The sequence below is a fragment of the Charadrius vociferus genome, unplaced genomic scaffold, assembly GCF_000708025.1.
Source record: "Charadrius vociferus isolate BGI_N301 unplaced genomic scaffold, ASM70802v2 scaffold67, whole genome shotgun sequence".
NCBI lineage: Eukaryota > Metazoa > Chordata > Aves > Charadriiformes > Charadriidae > Charadrius > Charadrius vociferus.
In genome coordinates this window covers 3,735,457-3,755,727 of record NW_009649485.1, presented here as the reverse complement: position 1 = coordinate 3,755,727, position 20,271 = coordinate 3,735,457, and the positions used below count along the sequence as shown (strand labels likewise).

At 40.6% G+C, this 20,271-nt stretch overlaps 1 protein-coding gene across 1 annotated transcript in view; it reads left to right on the top strand.

Moving 5' to 3' along the window:
- Positions 1 to 6,624: 6,624 nt before the first annotated feature.
- ATP2B2 (ATPase, Ca++ transporting, plasma membrane 2) overlaps positions 6,625 to 20,271 on the top strand; it is a 130,411-nt gene continuing 116,764 nt past the window's right edge. Inside the window, exons 1-2 of the mRNA XM_009889960.1 lie at positions 6,625 to 6,706; positions 8,354 to 8,551. Coding sequence (XP_009888262.1) covers positions 6,625 to 6,706; positions 8,354 to 8,551 — 280 coding nt within the window. The remainder of the gene's footprint in view (positions 6,707 to 8,353; positions 8,552 to 20,271) is intronic.

Sequence of the window (20,271 nt, the reverse complement as noted above, 5' to 3'; positions counted from 1 at the left end):
GATGGTGGTGTTTCCGTGGGGCACTCGCATCTCCCCAGGCTGTGCTGAACCCACGCAGACAGGCAGAAGCTGCCTCAGTTTCCTTGTCAGCAGCGCTGCTCAGGCTGTGGGTTGGGAACAGCGAATCGCACATCGACTTCAGGGTCTTTTTTCCCTCCCCATCCCCTGTGGTTGCCATTAGCAATACATTTAAAGTGGTGAATTTCTTTGTAGGGTCCAGGGAGAGCGATGGTAAGTGGTTATGAGGGTGTGTTAATTAAGGAAAGCTTTCCACTTTGACTTTATTATGTGCTCATTTATTCCTTGTTCTTTTTCTTGGCTAAGGCCTTGGATCTCCTTCGTTAAACTTAGATGATTGCTCTTTGCCATTATGCGATTCATATGTTAGTGCTTTTCAAGCCTGATCCTACAGAATAGCCAGCAAGTGTGTCTTAAGCTGTAGTCAGGGATACTTGATTTGATTTCAATATTAAGGGCAAGAAAAAGCTTTCACATTATCTGGATCAATCATATTATACCTCAACATTGTAACAGCATGTTTTTGGTGCTGTTTTCCTCATACTCTCTGTCAGCTTCAGTGGTCCCATCTCGTACGTCAGTGTTTCAGTAGGAAATGGGAGCTTTGTGGGTAATACATAAACCTGTGCAAAAGGCATTTGTACTATCTACTCTAAGTCGTAATATTGCCTTCAGCGGCAGTGACATCCCAGCTTTGTTTAAATAACCAAGAAAAGACTTTTGAAAAAACTATCTCAAAGCTTTGGCTACGTGGAAAGGGGGTTGGAGGAAAGAAACCATTTTCCCCCATTCCCTCTCCGTCTCTTCCCAAAAGCCCCAGTGCCAGTAAACTGCTGAGGGTATGTGATGCTGAACAAGCTCAAAGTCCCCAGCATCTGTGGGGTGTCCCACTGGCTCGGGGTTGGCTGGCTGTGCTGCAGTAAAGGCCTTCCATAACTCTCTTAGTGCCAGGTGAAGATCTGTTACTGCACTGTTGCTTCTATGTAATGTAACAAAGAATTTTTAATGACTTCTTTATCATCTGGTTGGTAGTGGGAGGGAGCTGGACGGTGGGTATTCATACTAGATTATTACTATTTATTAGTATTGCTGCCCTGAATCTGTAATGACTTCATTGTACTTGGATCAAGACAAAACAAAATAAAAACATCTCCAGGAGCCGGTGGTACACGAGATGAGATGTATGTAAATGGTGTAAAGATTATGGAGTGGAGCAGGAACTGAATAAATGATTTCTGATGGGATCATCTTCCCTCTCAACAGCTGTACTCCCATTGACAGCAGTACGTTTGTAAAAACAAAATCCGAATTCCTCGTTCTTCATACGGGAGTGTCAGCTCTGGTTGAATGCTTTGTTACCAGCCTTTGCAGAAAGCTTTTTGTTGTCTGTTTAGGCAAGAAAAATATTAGTCTTCTGTTATGATACATATCTTGCCTTTAATATTTGATGTCTCGTCTGTTGCCTTGATATTTGCTCATCCTTATGGACTGTGCATAAGTCCAGTCGTGAGATTATTATGAAATTGTAGCATGTCTTTCACATGAGTGGCTTTTTTTTGGGCTACGTTACAGTCACTATCAGGAACCATTTTTGGTTCTCCTGTTATTAGTCATTTTATGTAAATTATTTGTTCCTGGGTTAATAGCCTCTTTTCAGAGCAATTTTACTTTAAAAAGAAATTAGAAGAAGATAGAAGAAATAAACCCAAAATGGCTAGATGGGGAAATGCATGAAACACATTGTGGAGCATTCAGTGCTTCTTGGCAGTAATAAATCCCGCGTGGTGTCTTGCAGCTGAGCGTAAATCAAGAATCCCAGGAGATGTGAATTTACTCCCCTGAACTGCCACCAAACTGTCTGGGGCAAGAACCTCAGCCTTTTACTGCCTCATAAAATGGAGATAAAGTTGCTGGTGCGTTTCTATAGCTAGAAAGAAAATGAGAGATAGAAACTCGGTGTAGAAATGCAAGTTGTTATGTATCAGTTCCTAACATTTACATTAAATGCATCAGTCTATAAGATAGAATGTTAAGCTCTTCAGTTACTTTATTTTTTAAAAAGTCATGGATTTAGAGATGTACCTGTGTACTTTGTGTGGCTTCAGAGAGCGATGGCTGTGACGGCAGCCTGCGACGGGGAAGGTTCCCACGGGGGCTCTTGCAGTCAGCGCGCTGCTTTCCCCTGCTGAGGGTGGTCCCCGCGCCGCGGGGCGGCACATCTCGAGAGTGAGACGTGGTGACTGGGCCAGTGGTTGCTGTTAGATGAGGAGAGGGAGGATGATTGATGAGGAAATGGAAGGCGAGTTAATTAATTTCCTGGTTCTGCCGCTTCTGCGCCCCTCTGTTCCGTCTGTTGCGGTGTGGCTGGAAAGCATTGCGCCCGAGCAGGTTCTGAATCCTGCAAGGGGCTCGTGGCACCGCTGCCACCGGGGCTCGGAGCAATAGCAGCACCAGCAGTGGGAAGCTCACAGGAGACGTGCGAGATGATTTGCAATTCCAAAGGCTTTTAATTTTAGGACAAATTTCTTAACATTTATGTAAACAAATGTGAGGAAGTGATATTAATGAAAACAGGTAATGAGATTCATTGCACTTCACAGACAGCTTTGTTGTTCTGAGATTAGAAGGAAATTATTATTTGGTGAGGTTCGCTCACTAGCGAAATTCAGATTCAGCTTGCTGAAAGTAGGAAGTGCTCTCATTAAATACTCTCCTACTGATGGACTGGATTCTCTCACCTGATTTTATTTTAATATGACTTAAACAGAATTTCAACGTACTGCATCAAAAACTGTTTCAGGCGACACACATGATAAAAGTGGGATGTCCCAGAGGCATCCGTTCTAGGGTGAATATTTTCACTGTGTGTTTCACATCTTTGGGGTATGTTTTAGTTTGGAAAAAATCCTCTCGTGTCAGCAAAACAGGTAGTTTAGTGCAACGTAGATTTTTGTGGCATACCTGGTAGCAAAGCAGGTGTTTGTTTTACCTAGATGCCTTTTAAACAAATCTCATGAGGACTTCATGAGCTAATGAAGAGTGATGTTGGATTGCATCATAGTGTGCTTGATGACATCATTATATGGAAGGGACAAAAAAGACGTTCCTTAGCGTTTGTTCAAAACCGTAACAGTAATCAGAGTTTACTGAGCATGTCTCCTTGCCTTCCCCAGTTTCGTAGGTAGGGACGGTTTCCGAAGGCACATCCCGGAAACTAAATCTGTTCGTTACTAGCTGTTTATTTCAACTGAAAATTTGACTTTTTCAGCTCTTTCAGTCATTAGATAATACTTCTTAGATTGAAGTGGAAGAAAAAAAGACCTGATTTCACTTCTAGCTTTTTCAAGACAGAAAAGCAAAATAGCACACAGAAATTTGCTTCCAAAGCCAGAGAGTAAAATCCCACTAAAAATGTTGAATGAGATTGTGGGTTTGAATTTTCGATGTTACAACAGCAGTAACTGGGCTGATATTTCCAATGTACATCATGAGAGTCTGTGAGAGAGCTATAAAAGCAAGTTATACTAAAGCGTTACGGAGCAGGAGTAATGGCAGGGACTATTTCGCAGTTAAATGTGAAATAAATGGAATTGGTGAAACAAGGCAAAGAAAATGAAATAATTGTTGAGGTGATACTTTGTGGTGTTTTCCTTTTTAGTTTCTGTGCAGACCTAGGTAATGTGGCACTAGGAAGGCTCGTCATTTGAGAAGAGAGTTTGAGACTAGGGTGATAGGAACTCGTGAGATAAAATACACGTCTGCGTTCCATAGGAAGAATTCATTCATGTCATATCTAATTGTCATTAGGGTTCGCTAACCAAAATAGTTCGTTTATCTCTGTGTGTTAACTTCAGTAGCAGTTCAGCATCACTGTGAAGCCTGTATTTCCCTGGCTGAGCATTTTTTCACCTTTGAAGTTAGATACGCTGTGATTTTAAATTACATTGTTTACAGTTTTTGCTATTTGAATTTTTTTCTCCATTTCTGGATGCATCCAAAAATGTCAGAAGAAAGTAGGTAACAAGTGGTTTATTTGCACAATTAGTGCAAATGTAAATTCTCTGTTCTTCATCTTACCATTCAAGGAGATGTGAAACATTCTCTTAAGTTTTATGGGGTTTTTTAATTGTTGCTTTAATAGCAATGTGCTTTTGCTATTTTTGCAGCATCAAAGTCATTCTGTTTGCCATGCTCCATTTGGTTGCAGTGGAGATGACTGTCAGAGAAATACAATTTTCCAGGAAGCATTAATTGAAATGATGGTTTTCTATTCAGCATGCAGTAATTGACAGGTATAGATAAGGAACAGAGAAAATTCATTAAGTGACATTTCTTCAGTTTTTAAATCTTTTTCCCTCTAAAAAGCAACAATTAAAACAATTTCTGTATAAAGCCATGCCAGTTGAAATCAGAAATGTGTTTAATATACTGCACAACATTGTAGAAAATGTTTTCTATGCAATCGTGTTTGTTCTCCCACAGATTTCAAACAAATTTTGGGGAAAAATTTTTGGAAAGGGGAACCTTAAGAAATTGTTCAAGTGCTGGGAGGTATCAGTAATAAATTTTCACAATATTTCCTAAACCTGTGTATACTATTTGTATGTAAATTTAACCAAAATCTGCATAATAATTGCAAAACACTTGGGTTAAGCAAAGAAGTATTGTACGGCTTTGACATAGAAAAGCACTAAAAAAGAAATTAAAATATTCACGCTTGTGTGGACACGTGAACATAAAACAAGCCAGTCTGTGCTTATTGTCGTACAGATTATAAGACGGAAGGCTGCCGCTTTTGCCAGTAACATATGAAGTCTGAAGTCATATTGAACTGGTATTTCCATTCTTTTTTTTTTTTTTTTAGATGGTTTTATATCTTCATGTAGAAATGATATTTCAAATTGCTTTCATTTGCAATACTCTTCCATGATTTGTACAGGACTCGATACTTAAGGGACAAGGAAGAAATAAAAAAAATAATAATATTCAGAAACAGTAATGAAGTCAGCATGTGTAATATGAAGAAAAAAAGGTAAAAAAATCTAGCAGCAGGAAAGCCGTCTCCCGGTTAAAAGTACTGGTGAGGACAGATGTCCACTTCCAGATCTCGCTGTGCTAATTGACGTTTTTACCATCTGTAGTGCCTGTCGGCGCGCAGTAGCTGGGAAGCAGCATCCCGCGGATCTGCCAGCGCCACGGAAAGTGCCAGTGACCTCTAATCCTCTTCTGGCAACGCAGCTAGGCTTGCTCAAAACACCTTTAGGGCTATTTAAAATCATGTTTCTGAATAAAGCAGATTATTTGAAAAAGGGAAGGAGTGCCCCCCTTATACCTTCTGCTGGCACTAGTGTGGAGGATTTCTGGAAGCTTTTGCAAAATAAACATCTTAGGGTGGCTCGGATTCTCACTGGCACTTGCCTTAGCTATATGGCTTTGTATGACTTTGCCTTCTCGGTGTGTTTGATTGTCCCTTTCTGACCCTATCTCTACAGTAATGCTTAGGACTGTTATGATGTGATTTCATCAGTTGGTCTGTAGAGTTCTTCATTCTCTCCTTTCCTTTCTTTCCCTCTGCCTAAATGTAGGAGTTTGTTAGTTTCTGGCATTCAGTGGGAGAAAAAACCCCGAAAACCTAAATTTTGCTGAATGGGGTTTTTTTGAGTGATGACCGCCTCTCAGGAGAAGGGAAACCTTTTGATTTGAACTGAATATTTAATTTCATTTTCCAGCATTTCTAAATGTTTTAAAAGAAAATAAATTTCATAATTATAAGATGAATATGCTGTTTTTTTCAGGTGAGACTGACTTGGTGAGTAATTTCACCAAAAAATAGGCTTATAGAAAAAAAAATAATAATAACCACACACATGATTTACCCTTGTCTATTTATGGGTCTTAACGAAGATAATATTTATTACAAAAAATGAAAGAGTACAATTAAATAAAATGTATGTCTAAATTCCAATGTAGACTACTTAGACTATAGTCTGGAAGATGATGGTGACCACAGATGCTTTAAATGCAGTCTAGTCCTCAACCTTATGGTCTCTAAATAAACCATTTTTGTCTTAAAGAAAAAGCAGCTCCTCGAGTCGCGGTGTCTGTCTTCTGCTTCGGAGCCTTCTCAGCGTGTATGTGTATTTCGATGTGCATTATCATCAGTAACATAGGAGAGGATATGTATACTTTTTATGGCATCCTGATGGGAAAGTATATAGTGTAATTTCAAAGTCGTGAATTCATCATGTCTAGGTAAATGTAATTAGGATTCTTGCAAAACACTGCGGCTATTTCCTGTGCTACCTCAGCCATCCCTTTCACGCTGTTGAGTACCCAGTCATCTACTTACCTGCTGGAGCTGGCCCACCACTGTGCACATATGTTCTCTCTTGGAAAACAGGCATTTTTCAGACATCTCGTCCTTTCCAATGTGCTTTTGAGCACTGAAAGCTGACCAAACTGCGTGTGTTTGGTCTCTGCTAAAGGCTGTCCCTATGTCAGGTCCCGTCAGTGGTGAGCGACTCCCCTGATGGCTCACGTGTGGTGTCCTGACTTCTGTCATCTGCATTGGTTCACAAAAGGGCAGCTCCGGACAGGGCTCGTGCAATGGCCTGCAATTCATATTTCATAGGGAAAAGCATTTACCCTACGTTGGAAGCTGACTGGGAGCTCACGGCAGAGCGGAGAGGTTTGACATGTTATTGTTTGAACCATGGAGAGTAGCGTAGACACCCTCCATAATAGCTGGAACCTGTCTGTTACAGTGTCGCTGAGCACTAGGTACGGAAAATTAAATGAAGTGAGGTAATAATAACTACAGCAGGCCTTTATCTGGGAGAGAAGGATAGTGTTTCTTAGAAGCTGAAGGTGAAATGAAAGTTTGATGAGTTAACCAAGAGCCAGAAGCTACACAACAGCTGTAATTATATACCTTAAGTGAAAGGTGAGTCAACGTCTTTGCCTGTGCTGTGGCGGGATTGATGTGTTCAGAAAAGCATCGCTTTGGTCTCGAGGAAGTTACGCTTGGGCCTGGTGCTGTCACCCAGGAGGGGACCTACTGGCAGTTGCACCAGTCCTGAATGGACGGGACATGGAGCTGGGTACCATTAGCACAGGAGGATCGGGATTTGCTTTGCTTGGCGTCTTGAAAAGATGCCATTAATAGGGCTCCCCATTCCTGAATTCCCCCAGAGGTGCTGACAGGCTGTGGGGGAGGCGAGGAGGTACCCTCACCAGCGGAAGCAGAGGAACCCTTACCGCGTGGGGGCGACCCGTTCCTCTCGCAGGCACCGCCGTATCCCTCCGGGGGCGACTCTCCATTGGAGTATTTCCGTTGTGTCATGTCAGGGCGAATAAGCATGAATAACTTTACGGTGCTGATCACATTCAAAACCTACAGTTTTGTAAACGTTCCAACTGATATCAAATATTATTTGGCAGATACATGTAACCACTTATTGCAGTTCTCTGTGCTGCCGAGAGCAGTATATGGGCACAGTTATTCTTCCTTAACACTTGCAAGTCTTTTTTTTTGTCTTTTCTTTTCAGCTCGAAAAGGCGCTAGACGTGCATACATTAATGTAATCAAAAAATAGGAAAAAAACACCTAAGTGGGTTGTTCAGCGCAACCACACGTTCTTACACTGTATCCTTACATTGAAATGTTCTTAAGTTGAAGTATCATGCAAAATACCTGCGTTTTTATATTGATTTAAGGAACCATATAATTTCCTTTTTACTTTCTTTGTGTATATAACGTGTCACTGGGGCCGTCCTTTTTCACGTAACAAAAAATGGGTGCAGTTCGTTCCAGCGGTGGTGTGGCAGTACGTGCGCAGCAAGAGAGGTTGCTTTGAAGTAGAACAAGACATGCTTTAATGATTCATACTTTGAGGTCGTCGACCTGAGGTCAGAACAAAGATATGTATGCTGCTTCTGCTGCTGTTACCAAAAGCCGCCAACAGCTATTCCACCCCAAATATAATTTATTTGTGCTTTGTGATCTGTTTTCAGAAGTCATTGCATACGTGTATGTATGTATCTATATACATAGGTCTTATTAAAGTAAACTTACTAGTTCGAAGACTCTTTTATGATTAAAACTGGCAGGGATTAGTACTAAATAGAGTCTATAAGGATTCTGCTCAGAACATAAGGACGAATCATCTTGCAAAAGCAAAATTTAAGTGGAAAATCTACTTATTTGTTGATATGCCGTAGATGGTACAGCTTGTGGTTGTTCTTGGAGAAGTAATTTATAGGAATGCAGATATAAGTGGGCATTTTCTATTTCACTGCAATTGTAATTTATTTATTTCTTTTACTTTATTTACAGGATTAGCTGGCACTGCTGCAGACCTAGAAAAGAGAAAGCTTATTTTTGGAAAAAATTTTATACCTCCAAAGAAGCCAAAAACATTCTTACAGCTAGTCTGGGAAGCGTTGCAGGATGTGACTCTTATAATCTTGGAAATTGCAGCCATCATATCTTTGGGCCTTTCGTTTTATCAGCCACCTGGAGAAGGGAATGAAGGTAAAAACTTTTTATAGAAGTCGTTTGTATAAGTTTAAGTAAAACCAGCCCTATATCTTAAATGGATTCCATCCCCACCCTCCAGAAGGTCACTAACAGGAAATTTCCACGTGGTTTGTTCCTGTTACCGTTACATCTGGTACTGACATATTTTTTGTGCGCTTGACATTTCTTTATGCAAATAGCTGAACCTCACGACATGTGCTAAACAAGTTAAAGAAAAATCATAATATTCTTATAAAACTGGAGTATTTATGGTTTTGTTTTCACCTTTGAGCTTGTGTATGGTGTGTGTTTATTCACCTTAGGTTGCTGTTTACCGCATTACAGAGGACAAATATGTAATTGCTTATATAACCGCTGTGTCCTCCCTACAGGAACAGGGACCAGGCGTCAGCTAGTTTATACCGGCTAAAGACTTGACCTCAGTGAAATTCACTCATTTTAGTATTTTTAGTGATATACCGAAGGCTAGCGTGCCTGGCTCAAAAAGGAGTATTAGAGGTGAAGTCATGTTACTTATAAGCTATATACTGCAGAATTCTTCTGTGATAGCTGTAGAAAGTTCTAACACCCTGCCTGCCCCTCTGCACCCCCCCCTTGCCCCCCGCTCTCTCATAGACTTATAAAGCTGGATAAAACACGCTGTGTGAAATGACGTGAGTCGCTTGGCAAATGTCTGAAGAATGTCTTTCTCTAAATATAGCCTTGAAATGCTTTTTACATTTGCTTCAGTTTCCTTTGGCTACTTTCCTTGAAGACCCTTCCTTCTTCCTTTTCCATTCACAAGCAGAATAAGCACGTAGCTATGCCGAACTCTTGTAGCATATTTATGATCCTTTAATCCTTTATATATAATCAGGAATCTTTTGTGGCTTTCTCACTGAATTTTGAACACGTGACTACTGATTCAGCAGGTGTCTGATTTAGGCATAAAAAGATCAAGGAGTCATTTGGTTTTTAGCTGTAGAAAATGTTATTTATTATTATTACCTCAAATAACTGGACATGGTAGAATACCTTGGGGATGTTGTAAACCATGAACGATTCTTTATGAATTAGGATTTAGTTCTGCAGGTTTTTTCCTTAGGCAGAAATGTGCAGACTACCCTCTTATTTCTTAATTTATTTGGTGGGAAAAGAATTTTGAAAATAAGATTGTTACGGGTTTTAGGAAGAGGGGAGATGTGTCATCAGACGATGGTGTTGGTTTTTTTTTTTAATTATTATTCTTATTATTTTGATACTGCATTTAAAATCTTTCTTTTCCCATGGGAAGGTATGAGACATCTGAAATTCTGAGATAATCTTGAAAAGCTCAGCAGCGCAGCCTGTGAAAAAGCATTTGTGTTTTCCCACAGCACGGTATTTTATTCAATGGTCACTGTTTTCCCAATATTTTTAGAATTGTTTTCCTGGAAGGTTTTGCCATGTTTTATACAGGGAGAATAAATCAAGTTAGTGAATATCTTTTAATCCAACTTTTTGAACACGTTGTAAAGGTCCTTTGTTTTTTTGAAATCTTTCTTTGAGCAGCTGTATAAATGTGGGAGATTCTCTTTCATTTTTAAATTAGTATGTTATAACTGGCTGCCAAGGATACCAATAGTTTATTGGTAGATGTCCTTTTTAAAGAGTCATAGACACTGAAAAACTGACATATTAAGCTTGATTTTGCCATTGGTGAAGTAGTGTTACTTGAAATTGGTTTGATGGTTTTGCCATAACCCTTGGTAACCAATTATAAAATAAAATTGTATGTAGACTAATGATGAGTAACAGTCAAATTAACTTTTTGTGAAGAAACAAATTGTGCTGTTTTGCCTACACTTAAGCCAATTTATTGAACAATTCAAACTATTTCTTGAATTGAGCGTGAACCTGGATTCAGACCAAACATGGGGCTATGGGAGAAGACTGCAGTGCTTTGAGAGGGCAAAAAAGCTCCCGTGCTTTCTGTCCTGTGCGGTGTCTGCTTGCCCCTCTGAATCTCAGATTCATTATACATTGCTGTAGATTGGTCCAGCTGTGCCTTGCTGTTGTAACAGAGAATATGGAAAAAGTATCATATGATCTGTAACATTCTCGCAGCAGTCTGCATTATGCCTGATCTGGTTTTCTGGAGGCGAGAGGGTAATACTGCCTATGGGATGCAACAGGGAATCCTGACCCAGTGACTAAGCAAGAAATGCTCCTTTGGGAAGCGTGAAAACCTGTAGTTTCCTTTTCTGACTCTTCCCAGAATAGAAATTCTGTGAAATGTACATTTATTTGCAAGTTCTGTATTTCTTCTTGAAAAATAATATATTTTCTTCTGAAAATACAGCGCAGCGTTAGGAAGGGGAGCTGGCATTTCTTGCTCGCTGTCTACTCTTGAACTTGCCCAACTCCTCCACAGCTTACTTTAAAAGTTTCTCAGGTGGCTTCCGGATGAAGTTAGTAGCTGTGCTGTCCAGCCCCCTGGGTGATGCCGTTGTGGGGAGCAGGTGAGAGGCAGTGCCAGTCCCCGGTGCTCACATCTCCCCATGATCGCTTTGTGGAAGTGGTGTGGAGGGGCTGTGGTGCGCGCTCTCAGCCGCTGGAGCTTGGCCCATGGGCTCACTAGCTAATGGTCAGCTTCGCTGGAAAGAATTGCTCTTTCTAGGTGATGCATTCTTAACTTTTTTTTTTTCCTGTCCCTAGAAGTTGTTGGTATTTGATTTTGCTGGTTGATGACAATGCGAAATATGAAGTTTGTGACAGTCAAGTTTGCCTACAGCTCAACAAAAAGTCTCCTTTGTGTAACAGGATGCTCATTCTTGGTGCATGGTTGCTTTATAGTATAGAAGACAGCCTCCTCTTTTGCATTCTAATTTTTTTTTTTTTTCAAGATGAAATGCTTTTGAAATGTGTTTTTGAAAATGAGTCAGCAAGACTGTTCTTCTGACACTGATTTGCCCAGTCATCACTGCTAATTGTCTGAACTCATCAACTTACTGTCCTCCACACGGCCCTTTCAGAGTCTAAACCCAATTGTAAACAAACTCAATACTGTTGCAGTGTAAAAGACTCGAAGAAAAAAAAAAAAGGAAAAAAGCCAAAGCCTTTATGATCAGGAGGTGCGAGAGGCTGTCGGTAGGTGGGATGGCAAGGGGAGGTGATCGAGAACAGCCAATTTTGGCGCAGGCTCACGGCGTGCGTAGTGACACTCTGTGTTTGTTACTGCAGTGAAGTTTGTACTGCGAGTTGGTCTCCCGTTGCACAGGGTAACTGTGCGCGTTCTTTGGTCATGGCTAAAAGTGCCGTGATCATCTCAGGCTTTTTCAGTGTCTCTGAGACGTGTGACTAGGATGGGACGGCGAACAGAGCATGAGCCTTTCTGTTGGAGACAGAGCTACGTGAAAGTGGATGTTTCCACAGAAATCACTTTGTCAGTGGCAGAAACATCAGCGTTAGCCAAATGTTGGGGTTATTTTTCCCCCTTTGCTCAGAAAGACCTCGGTCTATCTTCAGGAGCAACTTGAATGAGAAGTCTGACCAGGGAGCTGGAGCTGAAGCCATAAAAGAGTGTGTCTTGGGAGATATGAGAGAAGGGTTTGAACAGGCTGGAGTCTACAATGAGGGCTGGATATCTCTTATTTTCTATTATTGTCAAATATACAAAGAGACCTGAATAAGAGATGACAGTGATGTAGGGCAAGTTCATTAGCAGCCGCCGAAGGAGGGTGGAAGAGCATCTGAAAAAGCCAGTGGAGAGCAAGGCTGTGATTTGATGTAGCCTTCAGTCTTTATTGGAGTGGAATTTCTCTCATGCAGGACATTTTGAGATTCAGCATTTTTTTAAAAAAATACTAACTTTACGTGAAAGCTCAAATAAGAAAGGGATAATGGAAGTAAAATTTTACAGAAAGTTTAAAACTGGCCAACTGTTTTCTTTCAGCATATTTGATTGACACAGTACTGTCTTGCAATATTTCATTTGCTTATGGCTTAGGTCTAACTTGGAGAATTGTGACCATCTAAAAGTGACAGCCTTTCTTTGTAGGAATAAGGGATAGTAACGTGAGAGTAAGACACATTTAGACACTTTAGTGTCAGGGAAACACCACCTTGTGTATTTTTTTAATCAAGCGTATGTGTACACTGCCTTTATATCTAATATGTTTATATCTGCCTTTCACATATCCTAAACTTTTATCTACTAATGACCTTATGAGTTAATATAATGAGTTGAAATTAATTATTTTTATTTTTTTTTAGAATTTATATAACTCTTTCTTTTTGGACACTTGAAACCTACTTTAATTTTTGAAGCTGTATCAGAATAAGCATTTAAGTGGTTTCTGCAGTTTAAGTGCAAAAATATTTCTCCTGAGGCTTTTGAAGGAGGAATGCATAATAAAATCCACACATCCAAAAAATATTAGAGTGTAGCAATTGCTTCAGGAACCTTGTCTAAGGGTATAGTCTAATGGATGTATACGTTAGTGCGTTTTGCTCTATTAAGCAGTTATGAGCTCAAAAGTTCATTTTCTATGTGTATTTCCAGATTGGCTATTATTTTTCATTTTAAGCTATAAATGTTGATACATCACCAAGTTTTAAGTCCTTTGGCTGTAGCATAATTGCATTTCCAAACATGTATAACACAGTTTGCTATTACCTTGAGAAAATTAAGTAGCTTATTATCTCCTAACTTGCATTCAGTTTGCACTAATGGAAACAGTTGACATTTCTGCAGTTTTGAAGTATCAGTAGTGACATTTCTTGACCAATCTTAACTGGAGGGAAGTAGTAATCTATTGTTGGTAGTACATGAAGTTTTTGTTCTACTGCAATTCTTCATTTAACGTATGGGTGAATCTTGGAAAACATGATTTCATTTTCTGCTGCAATCACAAAATCTGATCTACAGGAATTACTAGATAAGAGTGTAGTTTTCCTTTATTGCTTCTCCAGAAGCCGCTTCAGCTCCTGTATTTTCATATTTCTTAGCAAGAGTGAAAGTTTCAAGAATTTTGTTCTCCGAAGCTATGCTAGAGTTGTTTTTATGATCTACTTTGCATTCCCTTTTACCATCTGACAGGCCATTAGGAGCAATTGAGTATTTCTGCATAAATTATTGTCAGCCCGGTAGCAATTACTGCTCTCATTACTGATCCACACAGAACCATTCTTCCACCCTTTCAAAAAAGTGCAAAACTGCTGCTGCGTTTTAGCAAATGTATTTTGAGAGAAAATTCCCGGTGCGGATGTAGTCTCTACTACAGTGATGATCACATAGGGGTGCGATTTCGGCAAGTTAAAAATACTTTGTTCCTCAGAACAAAATCCTTCTGTGTCCTGGGTGAGTAGATTACGGACTCTGTTCCCTCAGCAAACAGGATAGTGAGCCTGTGATATGTAAAGAGGATTAATGACTGTACGGGATCCTGGCTTCATTTTTTTTGTTATATAGATTAGAGTTAGTCCAGGACTAAGTTTGACGTATGTGTATATCAGTGTATGGTGAAATCATTTTTGTACACAGTTTGTAAAGAAGTCTCAAGCGCCCCGTTTTTAAAGACGGCATATGAATAGAAAGAGCTGCTTTGTGAGATGAAGTACCCGGGCTGTGGTCTCAAACCATTACGTTGCGTGAGGAAGCGAAACGTCCTTTGGGAAGGAGAGCTTAGACCGAGAAGCCCACCAAGGGAGTGAGAAACGGCAGTGCTGCTCTCAGTTGCTCCCAGATCTTGGTCTCATTTTGACTGCAGATCTGCAGGAATTGCCCACCCGTTGGTTGGGTTTTGGTTTGTTGGGTTTTTGTTGGTTGGTTGGTTGGTTGGTTTGGTTTGGTTTTTTTGTTTGGTTTTTTCTTTCCCCTTAGATCTCTGCTGAAACTGTTAGTTCTTGCAGGAATGACTTAATTGCAATTTGCAATTCTTCTGTCCCTTTCCGTCGCCATCTTCAGCCAGCCTGCCCTGCCATTCAGAGCAAATCAGCAGCGTTGCCCAGGTCGGTGCAGCCCCCAGCTATATTCCTGTTGAACTGGTTAGAAATTTTCAGAGTCGTCTTCTAACACCTTCACTAGCAATTTCTGAGCCGCCTTAAATCCTCTCCCTTGTTACTATCTTCAGGCCTTATATCACACGAGGCTCTTATTACCCAGTTGCAAAAAACACTTATGTCACCACCTGACAATCATTTAGTGTTTACATGAATGTAACAAAGCTTTTAGCTTTTCTTCCTTGAATTCTCTTTCCTTATATGGATTACAAAGGGGGGGAAAAAGTCGCCCGAGGTAAGGTGTTTTAACATCCCAGTGCTCAGTATGAACCGCAGGCATGATGTCTATTTTCAAGCGTATGGTTCTTTGCAGCTTAAGGGGGGGAAAAAGGAGAAGTCTTTTTGATTGAGGTGGCTTCCGTTAAAATTCCCAAGGCAAAACTCTATATTGAAAACAAAGTTAAATGATTGGTTACACTGGTTAATACTGCTGGGTGGAGGTTTGGCTGGGTTAGCATTCCTCTCACTCACACAAGTTAATGAACAGGAGAAAACACAGAAACGGGGCACGGTTACCTGAAATGTGGTCCTCCCAAGCCACTTGTGTGAAGCTGCTGGTGGTGTTGATGTGCTGCTGCTCGGGGCTGAGACTGGGGTGCCTGCTCACCTCTCATGACTTTGTTTCTTTACAAGAGACTGTGTTTCCTGGGGTTCACCACTCAGTTGTTTCCTTATTCCTATAATGTGCCACATCGCTTGGTCGATGGGGACTTAAGTTGGAGATTGAAATCAGGAGTGTCTGTGCGGTTGGAGGAAGGAAGATCCAGGTAATCCACAGCTTCCATGAGGATGATCGCTTATCTTGTTTCTGTGCTGAGCCTCCCTGCTGAGGTAGTACTTGTGGGACAACTGTTCCATGCAGATCTAGCAAATCTTATGCTCCTTTTATGTGAACCTGAACATGTAGACGTGTACGGATTGACTGGCCAGCAGGTCATGGTCAGGCACGGAAATGCAAGAGCCAACATGCACATCAATGCTGGATTCGCTGGATAGCTCTAAAGGTCTTCACAGCAGAAGCAAAGGCAGCCATGTGGTGTTTAGATGAAAAATTCTGTAAAAATCAGTCTGAGGGGGAAAAAAACCACACCCCGGACACACAACTTACCCGCCACCTTGTCCAGATCGATTGCTTGGGATCTGAAAGGCTGTGCTGTTCTCATCTTCGCTCGGGTTACTGCCTGTGAAGGTACGACTCCAAATATGTCTCTTGACATTTCATCGCATTGAGCAAGTCTGTAGAAATAAGTCACAGTGGGAATGGTTTGACCAGCCAATAGTGCAGGTATCTGGGCAAAGAAGTGAAAAAAAGTAAAAAATTAATTCATATATATAGGTATATAGAAGAATATATATAGAGAAGCATAAAGCAGCTGGCAACAAACTGCTCTTTCTTAGTTAGGAGTGAAAGTGCTGAATTTAATACCAGCTAGCATGAATTTCTCTCCAGTTTGTAGGCTGTACTGGTGTACATTTATTGAAAGAATATTTCTGTTAATTTGGGTCAGTCCAGTCCTCCTTGGGAGTTCCTGCCCTTGATGCGAATTGTTCTGGAGCAGAGCAGCTGCAATAGGCTGTGTGCTGCGTTTCAGCTGGGCTCCAGCACACTGTCACGCTATAAAGGTCTGTTGTCTGTCCCAGGTCCCCAGCACTTATTTTAGGTATTATGGAATCTCTTGGATTAAAAAAATGTTGTAATTGCATGTCATTAAGACATTGCTTCCTCAAAACATTCCAAAATCTTGTTGTTATGGGCAGTATTTTTTTGTGGTTCCAATTCTCAGCTTTCCTTAGGTCAGTTTGTGGTTTTACTGCTTTTCACGTGACATCTAGGCTGCTAACGGGAATTTTACCCTCATGACATACATCAGACGTTCAAGCATTCCCCTGCATCCAGGGGAAAATACGAAACACCACCTTTCTAATATAGCTCTAAGGTCGCCTTAACAATTCTGTTAATTGTTCTGTATTTGCATGTATAAACAGCAGAAGTTTCCCATCCGGCTCTCAACCTTTTCCATAAATGGGTTTGGTTATTTTTTTACCCAAGGGTAATTCCTACCACCCATTGCGTATATTTGCAAGTCAGGCAAAATCCTATGCCAGTGTATTATTATCTTCAGATCCACGTGCAGGATTTATCTTCTGCTTTTGTATGCCTTTCTCTGCATGTAGAGAGATTTTCCCTCCGTTGGAGGATGCGCTGAGAGGTCTCAGCCTGCCGTGCTGGATCGGCAGGCACCAGTCCCATGGCAGTCTAGCAAGGCGCATGGTAAGAATAAGGGACGATGGAGAGGGGGGAAAAAACCCCTAACAAGCAAAACCCAAACCCAACCTTGGCACGGTCGCGAGAGATAATGGCTCACAGCTGTATTGCTCTGTGGACAACTCGTCGAGGTTAATTTCTTCAGTTTATTGGTATGCAGGAGATGTGTGCTTCCTTTCTGACTGGAAGGAAGACGATGCTTCACTGTCCGCCTTCCCCACGAGGACGGATGCTGGGGCTTACAGGGAGAGCGGGGCATCTCTCTAATTCAGGCACAGGGGGACAGGAAGGAAGGAAGACCCTTTGTGCGTTGCCGTGCATGATGGGACAGCCTGACCTTAGATTTGATAAAGTGCTGCTTTTTTTCCCCAGTTTCTAATCTTATGATTTTCTTCCCCTCTGTTTCTTTACCAATAGTTGTGAGACAACTGTATGCATTTTAGTATCTTCAGGTAGCTGATATTTGGAGTCTCTCACTCCTTCAGTATCCAGTTCTTAGCAATATTCTTCCCACTCTCACAGAAACGTGTGTTTTCTTTTTTTGGTTTTTTTGTTTATTTTTTTAAGAGTCATTGCCCAGATCATAAACTTCTTATATCGTCTTCCCAGGAAGTGTAATGTCTTAGTAGATTTATTTGTTTTTCTCTGGGGATTCTGGAAATCTTGCGTTTTTCTGATGCAATCAGCTTATTCTTAAATTGTATAAATATACAAAAGGCGTGCTGGGGCCACCTTGAAATAGCTCCTTGTGTGCGCAAACACACATTGGCGCAGGAGCAACACGCAGGTGTCACTCGGGCAGGAAGCGAGCGTTGGCTATAAAACGAATCGCGGGATTAGCTCGGCAGGAGCACTACCAGCTCATCTGGCGTTGGAAATGGTACCCGCTATTATTAAATCCTGCGGCAGAGTACAGTCAGTTCCTGCCAAATGTAAACATACCACTTTTATTGTTTTTATCTTTATTGATCATTTGTATTACCCTAAGACTAGCAATGGGCGCTAGTAAATCTATGCGTGGCTCAAGGTTTCATTTAAACGAGAAATACTCACGTGCCCCCTTTGCTTAAACGACCCGGGGGGATAAGCTGTTGTTTCAAAGAAGTTAAAGAAAGTAAAAGCACTAATTATTGAGGAACTCCAACCAAATTTAATTAAAAAGTAACCTCAGATAAATAACCACATGAAAATCTTGAGCCATCCTCTGAGGAATTCAGTTCATTTACTTCCAAGCGAGATGCAATGAATATAATTGAATATAAACTGAATGTTTTAATGCAGCGTTTATCAGTTTTATCAATTTTCACCTTGTCTTTACCCATACAGTCCACAGCCGGGACTTCATCCTACATTTTCCTGAGCATTTCAATTCAGTAGGGCTATACATGGTTAATGAGGCACGTTAATTTTTTAATTCCTTTGCCAGACTTTTACGTACTGAGAGTCTTGCGGGGCCAATTCAAGATCCTGGGACACAAAGACTTCCACAGGAAAGTGTTGCATATGTCTCCCTGTCTCTAAAAATCTGTCTCCCTAGGTTTCATTAGTATGCGCTTAATATATTTGATTAATAAGTGAAAGAATCAGAAATGTCAGAAGTGAGTCAGCTGAACAAAGTTAATTCTGTATTCTTTGTGGCAGTTTCAAATCTTAATCTTTTTTTAAAAAGCATTTTGCATGTGATAATGTTGATTGCATTAAAAATACATAAATGTAGGCAGCATAAAAACCTAGTTTGTAAGGCCAACAAGAATGTGATTTTACAAATCTCCTGAAGCCACAGCAGTACACGGCAATAAACAACTGTAAGTCTTCTGGCAGCCCTCCCAGTTATGGAGCCAACATTAAGGTGAAAAACTGACTCCACAACCTGTGTGTGTGATCTTTATGTTTAAAAAATGTCATCAGGTAATATTTTTGGTACGTTGAAAATCTGTTATCTCTTTAAGTCCTTTCCACGGTGCAAAATGTATTGTAGTAAATGAGCTAAATTTCATTCATTTTAATACTTTTGCAGTGATTTTAATTTCAGCTTCCACCCTGCCTCATGGACTGTGTCACAGTGAGAAAGCAAAGCAAGCCAGCATCCCTGAGCCATTACTTAAAATATTTTCAGAATTGTGTTGCAGATGCTGAAAACACCAATAATTAGCAAACATCTTCAAATCTCTTGTATATCTCAAAAGGTCAAGGGAACAGCTGAACTGTCTCGTAATCCTCGCTGTCAGTGTCAACTAATCGCCCCTTGGCACGGCAGGGAAACCTAGCTGCTGGCCCCGAGTTCCTTATCTGTACTATTTGCAGCCTGGGAGCGCTGGTTTTAATTTTGCGGGACTGCCGACCATTTGTATGGTACAACATAATCTTATGCCAAACCAGGGACTTCTTCAGAGGGTTTTAGTTCTAACTTAATTTCATTTTAGCCCTTAATTAGAACAGATTTGGAGTTACGCACACTGATTTATCTCAAAGCTCTTTCTAATGACTTTGTTTTGACTGTAAAAACCTAAAATGTGTAGGTTACTCTGTACGTCTGTATAGAATGTGTTACATAATGTTCTTCAAGCACCGAGGAATATGAAATCAATGGAGAACAGGTCGTATGTAAGAGGGTATGAGGGCAACACAGCCTTAAAAGCTGATATGTCCTAATAGGAATCCTTTATCATCTTTGCTGCTAAATAAATAACGCTGACCCAGCTGTCACTGCGCTAGCGGTTTTTATCGTGCAGTCCGAGGAGGAAAAGTCACAAGAGAAGCTGAGATGATAAAAGTGCAGCTGTTAGAAAATAGCATTGTTATATAAGATAGATCCATCTCAAAGTATAGCTTAATTTCAGAGTTATCAAAACACAACTTTTGAGGAGTGGTGTTGCACACACTCAAATACTTTTATCCCTCTTCATAAAAACTAAGCCATGAGATTCCCAAAGGATTTTTTTAAACCAGTCTAAACCATCTGTCAGCACAAGGGATGGAGCAGTTGGCATCCTGGAAAATAGGAGAAACAGAAGTATTTGCCCTCTTAAAAACAGCTTGTTCTGCCAGAACCCCACCATTTAACCTCCTTCCTCCCAAAGCTAGGGTGAGGTGAAGCAGCATATGGTTTCTAGTGACATTAGCCCAATCTGTTTTGCTAAATAAAATAGTTCCTTTAAGAATTTGTTTAGGAAAGTATTGTACTTTTTAATTCCTGCCCTAAATCATAGTTCAATGCAAGGTCTAAATATCCAGAAGCGGGGAACAGAAGAGGTTGGGGTCTCCAGCTATTACCCGTATGTCCAAACTCCCGTGCGTGTGAAGTATCTCACCATCTCCCAATACTTGTATAAGGCTGTTTTCCTGAGGAGAGATCGGCACGTTTGAGTTGTCATTACCTGGGTACGCTGTTTAATTTCTGAAACATTTTTGCTTGTATGATGTTTTC